Genomic DNA, 12,050 nt, shown 5'->3' with positions numbered 1-12,050 from the left:
CCCGTATTTCAGAAGGCGTTTAGATCTACTGAATAAGGCACTACAAGAACAAGTAATTTCTGGTTATCACGACCCCCTGATAGAAGGACATCCAGGAATTACCAAGACCCTAGCCAAGGTGAAAAGAAATTATTGGTGGCCGACCTGGCGAAAGGACATTACGTAGTTTATTCTGTCATGTGGCATTTGTGCACAGAATAAATCCCAGAAACAAAAACCTGCAGGCCTTCTTCAACCCCTGGAAATTCCACCTGTACCTTGGCACACACTCTCCCTCGATTTCATCACAGATCTGCCTCCCTGTCCAGGGTTCAACACTATCCAAGTGGTTGTTGACCTATTCTCTAAAATGGCCCATTTAATTCTGCTTAAGGGTCTACCAAACGCATCTAGTCTGGCAAAGGTGTTTTTAGAGCAAATCGTACGATTACATGGTTTCCCCTCTGTCCTGATTTCTGACCAGAGTCAGTTTGTGTCTAACTTCTGGAGGCAGAGTTGTGCGATTGCTCAAATCGATATTCGTCTGTCCACTAGTCACCATCCCCAAACTTATGGCCAAACGGAGCGGACGAATCAGACACTAGAGCAATACCTACGGTGCATGTTACATCAACTGGAATAAAGCTGGAAGGATGTGCTGTGGATAGCCGAATATGCCTACAACAACTCACTACACACAAGTACAGGACAGAGTCCATTCTATACCGTATATTGAAGGCACCCACGTACTTCTGAATTAGATACCCCCATGGCCTTGGAAATGCCTGCGGTGAAGACTTTACATGCGATCATCACTCAAGCCTTCAAAAAGGCAGCAGAACACTTGATCCAAGCCAAAGAAAGACAGAAAAGATTCTCTGATCAACACCGAAGAAAAGCCCCAGACTACCAAGTCGTTAGGAGGAGAAGCTAAAGACTGGTAACAGAGCGCCTGCCCTCACATCTTTAAACATTGTTCCAGGAGTCCCGGGCTCACAAGGCAGTGCAGCAGGGCCATCATGCCTTACATTGGAGAGCCACAACCATGGCTTTCCCCCTCCCCCCATCAAGGGGAAGATTTGTGCTATGGAGGGAGTTGTTTCCAGTCACCTGCCAGCAAAATCAAGTGCGAAAAATACAAGTACCAGAATCCTCAGAGCTAATTAACTTGTCACACCTGAAACAGAAATGCAGACCCGCCTGAAAAAACAAAGAAACACAGCCTCCCTGAAGATTGATGAAGTCATGAAAACGTGCGTTAGGAGGAGAAGCTAAAGACTGGTAACAGAGCACCTGTCTTCACATCTTTAAACAAGTCGGAGATGAAGTCTGGTTGGCGTCTCGGCACGTGCCCATAAGAGGAACTCGAACATTTCATCCCAGATATCTAGGGCCCTATACCATCAAGGCCATTATAAATCCTGTGGCAGTAAAACTAGCTTTACCACCAAATATGCAGATCCATCCCGTATTCCACGTGTCACTCTTAAAACCTGTTCACCCTGGAACTCGGGTCAAAACACCACTAAATCCGGTACTGGTTAACGGAGAACCCGAATTTGAAGTCAAGGACATCCTAGATTCTAAACTCACCAGGTCCAAGTTATATTACTTAGTGGACTGGAAGGGATACGGCCCTCAGGACAGGACATGGGAGCCTAGCGAGCATGTCCATGCGCCACGCCTGGTAAGACGATTTCATCGGAACCATCCGACCAAACCAGAGCCAGACGGAGGAAATACCTTGAGAGGGGCCTTACGGGGAAGTGCTGTCACGATCCATGCCCCTGACCCCCTCAGGTATAACAGTCCCCTGGCAGCAGTGGGGCTAAAGCCCTTCACACTGGCCCCAAGGGCCTTAAAACTCCATCAGAAACATACATGGCGTCGGTTCTGGCGCCTTTGGCACCAGGCTCGTTATCAGGAATAAAGTAATACCAGTTTTGGACCTTAATCCAACATGGAGGCCTATTACACAGCTCAGTTCTTTAGAATCAAGCCATGCGGTCTAGTGTTTTGGGTGTGGCTGGGCCTGGAACTACTTGTCCTGGAACTACTTTACCTGGGCTATTTAAACCACACCCAAACAGCAGAACACGCTTTGCGTTATTCTGCATTCGTGCAGCGTAACGCTCACTGTGTCCAGCTCCTGCTCCTCTGCTTCTCCGGGGGCCCGATCCTGAAGCCCTAGATCCAGATACTATTAATAACCTGGAAGAACAAGAACAGCATTAGCGAGCAAGAACATTTACCTGTTAAGTAACCAGCCTTGAATCCATCCTGCGCTTCGCTTACCTCGCCCATCTCCGGAGTTCGCCGCAACCTGCAAAGGTAAAGAAAGAAGGACAGCATTAATAACAATTCTTACCTGGGCAAGCAGCGAGTCCTGGCAGCACCCTGCGCTTCTCTTACCTCGCCCATCTCCAGATTTCACTGCAAACCTGCAAGGGAGAAGGAACAAGGTCAGCAGTAACAAAGCACTTACCTGGGCAAGCAGCTCTTCTATCGCTGATCACTCCGGAACATCACCGCAACCTGTACAAAGAAGAGAATAGAACACAGGTTAGCAATTAACACCAATAAATAGAGCAGGGCTCCACGCATCAATAACTCACCGTGGTCTTCGCCATCGGCGCGGCAACTCCAAGATTGCAACCATCCCTGTGAAAACAAAAGAGACATTGTTTGGGAACAGCGTAGTGGAGCAAGACGCCGAGAAGACAGAGAAAATGGAGGGAAAGAGACAGAATAAAGACGGAAAAGACATTATAAGTCACCTGGAAGACAGCAAGCAGAGTCAGAGTCACAGCCGGTCTGGACCCGTCATAAGGTCACACGGACCAGTGAAGCAACTAGGTCCACGGAACGCCCGCAACAACCACGCGCCCCTGCACAGAGATGCAGGACGGAGAGTTCAACGCACAAAAACCTAAGGCGCTACCCAACGTCTGGCACATAACCAAGCAGAGAGGGGTCTGGGATAGCGCTTAGACCTCCATCCAGTATCGTGTGGCGCCCCTGTGGATACCAGGTGAGCGTAACATTGGGCATCTCAAGATTACCCACTGCTTACTACTGCAAAACACACGTTTTCCCTGGGCATCTTCAATTCAAATCACGAGCCAATATTAGGATAGCAGGAGCATAGTTCTCAAACCATTAATCCAATAATGCCCACAAACATTGAATAATGTTGCCCTTTTTTCATTATTAGGAGGAGTACACATTTATAATGAGATCTTCTTTGCAACTTCGAATACATATTCATTAAGGTTGCCGATGAAACACAATCATTCCTGCACCTCCTAGCCCAAGCCCATAACTTCAATTCAAAAGGCTGCCCCTAGGAAGACCCATAGGTCCTTTGCTCTCAGGACACAAAATACAGCGATAGCCATCAACCATAGGATGCTCAACATGACTAAAAACAAGCTTTTAGCTACATGATTATGTAAGAAGTTCGTATACCCCCAGATGTAGCAGAACAGCAGATGCAGGCTATGCATAATCTTCTTGGGGATGCGGTATATAAAGGGGGTTGTCAAGTATTGGGCAACCACACCCAATCTTTATGCTGTTTCACATAATCTATTTTAAATAATTTTTTTGTACTTAACCCCTCTTGCAGACATTTTGCTCACTGAGCAACAAATCATGAGTTCCTCTTTATCTGTATATGTTCGGATTACATCAACCTCATCAGATTACCATTAGTCCAATAATTCTTAAATGAATCAAAATTACGCCTCTCCTTTCGGCAAGTTTGTTTAATCAACATCTTGAATTAATAACTTTTCTCCTGCGAGGATTATTTTAATTATCCTCAAAGAGACTATATATACATTCACTTTAAAAACTGTATCCACCTCTGGCAACTCCACATAAAGTATATTACAGTGTGTCAGCCCCCCTCAAATTAGAGAAAGCCTGAAACAAATTAGGGATGCAAGATCTTTGCAAAGTTGAATTTGCTTGATTATTACCCTATAAGTACTGAGAAAGGCTAAAGTTTTTTTTGAAAGACCCTAAAAGCCATACGTCTGTAGTGAGCTAGCATGTCTATGTCACCAAGCACTCTGCATGGATGAGAAACTGTCCTAAAGGTTGTGAAGGTTGTCCTGGTCAGGCACATCCAAATTAACAATCCTTGGTTTCTGGTTGTATTTCATGATTGTAGTTCGGCATTAGCTCTTCAGTCAAGTCTGCCTCATCTCACGCTTAGTATCTCTATAAATACTGTTTTCCCCAGATGGCAATAGGGCGGCAGCAGCAATGGATAATGTATCCTCTTTGCCGCGCCCTCTAAACTAGTTTGACACGTCACGCCTGTCATCCCAAACGCTTCTGCCGCTGAGTGATTCAAGTTTAAGCACTACTGGGAGCTCATATTTGGTACCTAGTGAGTGGGCATGGGCATGGTGTGATATCCCTGAGAGGCGCAGCATGTGTTTGTGGCTGGGTGAGTGAATATTCTCCATCTGCTCTGATTAGGTTGTGATTTAACCAGAAATGTGGAGGAAGACCCACTATGGGTGGTGGAGCATGGAGTCTTTGACTTGGATTGTTTGTATTCAGCCTATGATGCAGTAAATGGCACTGCATATTGTATGAATATGGAAGATTGGGTAGATTTGGACATACCTACATCCTCTCACTCTGGGTTACGAAAAGCAGGCTCTTCTGGGGATCAAAAGAGAGAAAACAGTCACTCTTATTTTCCGTTAGATTTTTAAAGTGACAGATTTAGAATTTGAGACCCCATTCTATTGAGCCTTTCTATGGTGGTTATTGAAGCTAACAGGGTTCAGGAATAATGTAAGCAGGCTCCTATTATTCTGATTTTTACAAAAGGTGATTGCCTTGACCCAATATCATATCAACTAATAGACTTATTGGATCCAGCAGCCAAAATATTCTCCAGAACTATCCAGAAGAGTCTGGTCTTGGGTCAAAGAAAATAATATTCAAACAGATGCCCTACATGGTTTTGTCATAAAGAGGCACAAGCCACCCAAAGGATGGTGCTTAATGGACTATTGCTCTATGTAATAACAGTGCTGGGGGTGCATCCACTGGATTCTGATTAGTAACAAAGGCAATATGCCTTGATATGAATCCCAAAAAGTAATCAAAAAAGCCAACTAAGTTGTATACAGGGCTCAAGGCTTGTGAATTTGAGAAGCAAGCAACATATTCCACTCAATGCAAATACCATAATTGCAGATAATGTAGGATATGAAGCACTAGGAATTGTCTTTTTCACAACAAATAACAAGACCCACTTGTATTAGCAACACTCTGAGCCTAAATGATGGCATAAATATTTGACTTTAAACCAAACTTGCACTTATCTTTTGGGAACAAGAGCCAAAAATTCAGAATGGATCAATACAAGAAACTAATGCGAAGTCTGATTGAAAATATAAAACAAGAACAGACCCAGTATGCCACATGCATAGTCATCTCAAAATGAAGGACAGAAGAAGGACTGCAATTCCTCCTCCCTCTCATATGTTCCCTTTCTAAGATTAAGCAATTGTGGCGCTCAAGCCCCTGCTATTCTTTAACTACTAACCAACACCTGGTGCCAGTCCTGCAAGGAACTATGCACTCCATTACAGAAATCAAGTCACCAAAACTGTTGCTCATCAACTGATGGATTCCATCAAATAAATGAAATCTACCTTCACCCGCTCTTCCCCCAAATGTAAAATTGAAACCATGCCTCAATACCCACAACAACCTTTCACACCAAAAAAGTAAACTTGCTTACCTCAGGTACTTCTTTGGACTGGTGACCCAATTGACTTGAACAGTTTCCAGGTGTCACCTGTCCCTCTTTCCTAACTTCTGTTGGTTTTGGCTTCTTGTTATCCGGCAGAGGCTTCTTTTTCTTCTTTTTTGGAATACCTTCATTTGTCTTCAATGGTTGCTCATCATTTTGTGAAGAAGCAACTGCCATTTCGTGTATGGGGCTATTGCTGTTCCCTTCAGTACAAGCACCATTGTCTTGAGACAAGCCCTCTTGTTCAATCAATTGGAAGCTGCTGGGGGTTTCTTTTTTGGTTTCAAGTCCTTCATCCCAGCTCACCACTTCCTGTGGAACTGAGAAATTAAAACTGAACCCGGATCCTGAATTGACAGTTGCAGTCCGGTTTAAGCCAGAGGTCACATTCTCACTTTGATTTAAAGAGCTTGCAGTACAGCCGGATGCCTTCTCTTTGACATTTCTGTCGGGTTGGAATATTTCGCAGTTACTAGGGATATTTTCCTCTTCTTCCTCATGAGGATTGAAACAGAAGCGGAAACTGTTGTCTGTTGGGGAAAAGAGGTTTGCCGCCTTCTTTGAAGATTCATTGGTGCACTTCCTGTATGCTATGCTAGCAGATGTCTGGGGTTGGCCTTCTTGTACCAGCATGGAGGTTGTTTCAATGGCTACAAGGAAGACAATACAATTTCTTAATAGAGTCAACCATTACAACAGTAAACTAAACTCACAATCTTAAATAATACAATTCTCAGAACCAAAACTAGTACAACACCAGGTTCCTTGCCAAAATCATTGACCGAACCGCCTACTCCCAACTAAATGTCTTTGTCGAAGCCAACAATCTCCTAGATCCCGCCCAATCAGGATTCAGAGCCCGTCACAGAACTGAAACCACCCTAACCTCAATCTGGGATGACATTAAAATGACGCCAGACTCCGCCGGATGCCCCGCACTAATCCTTCTTGACCTATCCGCCGCCTTTGACACAATCAATCACTCAATCCTCCTAGACCGCCTCTACTCCCTAGGAATTCGTGGAACCGCTCTTAAATGGATAGCTTCATTCCTCAAAGATAGGTATCAAATAACGATACTCTCCACCTATACCTCCCAAGCCCGATCAGTAGACACGGGAGTCCCACAAGGAGAATGCCTATCCGCCCTCCTGTTCAATCTCTACTTGATCACCCTCCCACCAATAATTAGTTCACACAACATACTGTGCTACAACTACGCTGATGACACACAACTAATTCTAAAACTCCTGAAATCAAAACCCAACTCCCGACCTGACCTGGCCTCCTGCCTCCTTGACATAGAACTCTGGATGACCCAAAGCCACCTCTTGTTAAACCCCTCCAAAACGGAAATCATGGTATGTGGCAACTCTGAACTTCTTCCGCACCCACTACCCTGGCCATCTGCCATGGGCACTCACCGACCCCCTCCAACTCAGTGAAAAATCTTGGATGCACCCTTCACTCTGACCTAACACTCTTGCGCCAAGTCAACAACGTCTCAAAGTCCTGCCACTACCACCTTAAAACCCTTAGGCGCATCTTTCCATATATCTCCTTTCCCAACAGACTCTCCGCCGTCCAATCAATCGTTATATCAAGACTGGACTATGCAAACCCCCTATACCTCGGAGTCTACGCGTACCAACTGAACAAACTCCAAAGGGCACAAAACGCGGCAGCCAAATTGCTACTTGCGCTCGGCCCAAGAGACCACATCTCCCCAGCCCTTAAGACGCTGCACTGGCTTCCAGTAGCCCGAAGGGTGACTTTCAAAACCTTATGCATCTCCCATCGAGCACTGCATAAAACCGGACCTCAATATCTTCAAGACAAGCTAAAACCCTATCACCCCCCACGCACCCTAAGATCAAGCTCAGCCGGCCTCCTAGTCATACCGAAGACAAACTCAGTCAGGTTAGGCGGATCATCATTCTCAGCCTTGGCCCCCACGCTATGGAACTCACTCCCACCCCACATCCGCCTGAGGATTTAACGTCTTTCTGCAAACTGCTGAAAACCTGGCTCTTCCCCTAAAACCAACCCGTACCAAACTAACCCAAACAGACTAACAGCAACTCAATGACACCAATCCAACAAACTACCTGATGTGAGAAATTGACAGCTAATAATACCTAATATAAAATAGAAGGATAAACAGAATTAAACAAATAAAATAGATCAAAACAGTGAAATGGTGAATAAGAGTAAGTCAAACGGAAACAGTAAAGAGATTTAAACTCCTGAAATGGACAGAATGCATAAGGAGTGAACGAAGTGAATGGCGTGGATGAAATAGTTAGAATGGATGAAGCAGGTGGAACAGATGAATGCACTAAGTGGAAGAATGCATGAGTGGAAGAACGGATAACTATATAGTTCGAATGAGTGTGGAAATCAAATGAATATGTAGATCTGATGAATGTATAGAACGGATGAACATGTTGAGGAGATGAGTGTGTAGGGAGGCTGGGTGTGGAGCGGAAGAGCGTGTAGCGCGGATGAGTGCGTAAATACATAGAAGCGAGTAGAACGCAGGAGTGCGTAAAACAGATGAATGTGCAAAACGGATGAGCGTAAACCGGACGAGTGCGTAGAACAGATGTGTATGTGGAGCAGATGAGTATGTAGAGCGCATGAGTGTGGATAGCGGATGAATACGGAAGTGCGGGGAATGTGTAGATCGCTGGAGCAGATGAATGTACAGACCTGGCGAATGTATAGAGCGGAGGAGTGTATAGAACGGATGAGTTTATAGAGTGGATGAGTGTATAGAGCGGATGAGTGTATAGAGCGGATGCGTGTATAGAGCGGATGCGTGTATAGAGAGGATGAGTATATGGAGCGGATGAGTGTACAGAGAGGATAAGTGTACAGAGCAGATGAAGGTATAGAACAGATGAGTGTACAAAAGAATATATAGAACAGGATGTTGCAGTTGAATGCGTGAAAAGCAGGAGTGCTTAAAGCGGATGAGTGCTTAAAGCGGATGAGTGCGGGGAGCAGATGAGTGCGGGGAGCGGATGAGTGCGGGGAGCGGATGAGTGCGGGGAGCGGATGAGTGCGGGGAGCGGATGAGTGCGGGGAGCGGATGAGTGCGGGGAGGGGATGAGCGCGCAGAGGGGATGAGCGCGCAGAGGGGATGAGCGCGCAGAGGGGATGAGCGCGCAGAGGGGATGAGCGCGCAGAGGGGATGAGCGCGCAGAGGGGATGAGCGCGCAGAGGGGATGAGCGCGCAGAGGGGATGAGCGCGCAGAGGGGATGAGCGCGCAGAGGGGATGAGCGCGCAGAGGGGATGAGCGCATAGATGAAATCAGCGTGTAGAGACGAGTGCCTAGAGGGGACGCGTGCGCAGATGGGACGAGCGCGCAGAGGAGACGAGCGCGCAGAGGGAGCGAGCGCGTAGAGGGGACGAGCGCGTAGAGGGGACGAGCGCGTAGAGGGGACGAGCGCGTAGAGGGGACGAGCGCGTAGAGGGGGTGAGCGCGTAGAGGGGGTGAGTGCGTAGAGGGGGTGGGTGCGTAAAACAGGTGAATGCATAGTATGTGTGAGCGCATAAAGTGGATGAGTGCCTGCAGCGAACGAGTGCCCAGAGTGAACGGACGTGTTGGGTAGAACAGACGAGTACATAGAGCAAACAAGCACAGATTGCATCCAGTACTGATGAGTGCGTAGAATGGAGGAGTATGTAGAGCTGCTGAATGCGTAGAGCATGGGCAGACAGGAGGGCATGCGTGGGGCAGACAGGAGGGCATGCGTGGGGCAGACAGGAGGGCATGCGTGGAGCGGACTGGAGCGCACGGGGATGGGCTCGAATGCATGAGTGTGTGGAGCGGACCGGAGTGTATGGAGCAGACTGGGGTGCACGGAGTGGATAGGAGTGCATGGAACGGACTGGAGCACATATAATTGCGTGACGTAAATAGTATGTTTTGGAAAACAGAGAACGTTTGAAAGAACATATAACCCATCATATCACACCACCACGCTTACTCTCTCCTTTACATCACCACTCAACTAGAACACAGAGATACTATGACACCATTCGGTATAACACTGCTGGTTACACACCCCCCAGCCAGGCGTTCTCCTCAGGCCTAACGCAGCCACATCCGGTCTGCATAAATCCTGCCAGAACGAACACATACTCCTGATCTCTCAACCACCACACCTACCGCTAAGAAGCAGCTGTTACACGAATACCGCACGAGCTGCACACATACCCAGTGCTCACACGCACCTTTTGACTCTCTCTACTGATCTGAACTTCGGTTCCCAAGGGCGTTCAACCTACCAGCGCCTTCAGTCCATACCAATGGTATAAAAGGCGCTATATAAATGCAAAATAACATAACATAACATTCAAAGAAGCAATACATCATAAAGGTCTGGTTTGATCAGCACTTGCATTTGAAGAGACATTCACATCTCCCACTTACACTAGGCTTACCCTATGGATGGACATTTTTCATCATTGGGAAACATGAATACATTCTCCACGCTCATTCAAAAATGATAGCATAGCAATGACGGACCACCCATAATGGGTAATTGCCCTCCCATTATGCATGTACAGACACTATTTGCAGAGCACTCCCAGTCAAACAACTGGACTAGGAGTGTGCTGCAGCCAACGCCACTCTCGGACTACAGGCGCAGACCCCTGTACGACAAGGTGCCAGAAACATGAGGGTTTTACAAGGTGGCTGAACATGGCAGGTAGATGGTGGTGTTCATGATCCAGAGCCCATAGTAAGCCATCACAGATTAGATTTATATTGGCATGTACATGTGATTCTATCACACTGGAACTGTGTTGTGGAGCAGGCTGGTGGCAGCTGTGATATAGTTTTGGCTTCACCAGTAGACACTTTTACTGCATTATTAGCTTAATGCAACTATGCCTGCCTGCCGCGAGCACACTGGTCATTCTGGAACCGCTGGCACTTCGCTGCTTAGTGCCTGCCGGCACAGATCGATCATTCGCAAGCACCATCCAAGATGGCAGAAGCATTAAGGCAAACTTGCGAGAACAGCTTCCCTTCCTGACAAACTCTATGAGGCATAAAAGGTAAGAGACCGCTGGATGCATTGCGTTGCAACACACTACCTCCTACAAGCAGACATTTGTGTATTTGCCTTTAGCATTATGCGGTCTCCTGCTTGCCTTCCATGTCTCTCCCCACCCCCAGTCACCGTTCTGCACTCCTCTCAGTCCAATCAGACCCCTGCCTTTCGTTTAGTTATCCAGTCCCCTCCACGAGATTGTTACCTGGTATTAGCTATGACAGTGCGTGGATCATCATCTATCCTACCAAAATCCATCAAAGTACTCCAGAGGTTTTTCTTCCACCCCAGAGGTTTTTCCTCTGGCTTTCGCGCTGGGAGACAAGTGCTTTCGAGTGCTGCCATCCTGAAAGCATGGTGGTTACCAACAGAGACAGACCATTTCTTCCTTCCAAGAGACAGCGTCTCAAGATCACGCATGTATAACAGCAGACATCTATTTGGTAACCATTAGAGTATGAATGCATGCAAGCTCACTGTGAATGCGTCATGAAGTAAGACACAGACAACAGATTCACGTTTACTAAAATAAAATGTTTTATTTCTTAAATGTCAGCATGGGGTAATGCCCAACTTGCCCTATGCTAAGGTGGTATTTCCCTAATTAAAGAAACTAAGGATAGTCTGTGTCAATAAGTTCAACTCAAAAGTCAGTCTGCATCCAAAACTTGTACTTGCCCTCACAACTAAAGATATACAATGTGTAGGGATGGCAGCAATCAATGAAACAGTGTTCAAAATGAAGTTGTCAGCTTCTTCCAGGTCCTGGCTTGCACCTCAGCTTCCCATTCCCCAAGTTCACAACAGTTCCACAAAAAGACCACAGGGTTCCCTTCCCCAGGTTCAACACAGCTCCAAAAGGTCTTGGCATTCCCTTCCCCATGTTCAACACAAGTCCAAGAGGCCTTGGGGTTACCTTCCCCAAAAAGGCAACTCTTCTAGCTTCAAAATCACAGTTGTTAGTTAAATTCTCTTAGCTTCCCATAAGTATACCAAATTAACTTTGTGACCTTTCAGGCTTTTCTACAGTTCACATAGTGTGCTCCTTTCTTTAATCACTAACACTTGTTAAGCACAACAGCTTCAGTATCTTGACTTTCCCTGGTTCACTCCAGGTAGGGGTTACTGTCATGAGCCGTCGGACACGCCCCTTCTGGACCTCCTGGTCCTTGACACATCAGGGCTTACACTCCGTGCTATTTCCAACATGGCCGTT

The 12,050-nt window shown here is 46.5% G+C and overlaps 1 protein-coding gene across 3 annotated transcripts in view; it reads right to left on the bottom strand.

Moving 5' to 3' along the window:
* Positions 1-12,050, bottom strand: part of C2QH8orf33 (chromosome 2q C8orf33 homolog) — a 429,781-nt gene that overhangs the window by 259,120 nt on the left and 158,611 nt on the right. For all 3 annotated transcript variants that reach the window (XM_069646956.1, XM_069646954.1, XM_069646955.1), the window contains one exon: positions 5,753-6,414. In XM_069646956.1, the coding sequence (XP_069503057.1) occupies positions 5,753-6,414 (662 nt within the window). The remainder of the gene's footprint in view (positions 1-5,752; positions 6,415-12,050) is intronic.

This window comes from Ambystoma mexicanum, chromosome 2q (assembly GCF_040938575.1).
Source record: "Ambystoma mexicanum isolate Mex_15411 chromosome 2q, UKY_AmexF1_1, whole genome shotgun sequence".
Classification (NCBI taxonomy): domain Eukaryota; kingdom Metazoa; phylum Chordata; class Amphibia; order Caudata; family Ambystomatidae; genus Ambystoma; species Ambystoma mexicanum.
The sequence above is the reverse complement of the archived record's forward strand: the minus strand, read 5'-3'. Positions and strand labels throughout refer to the sequence as shown.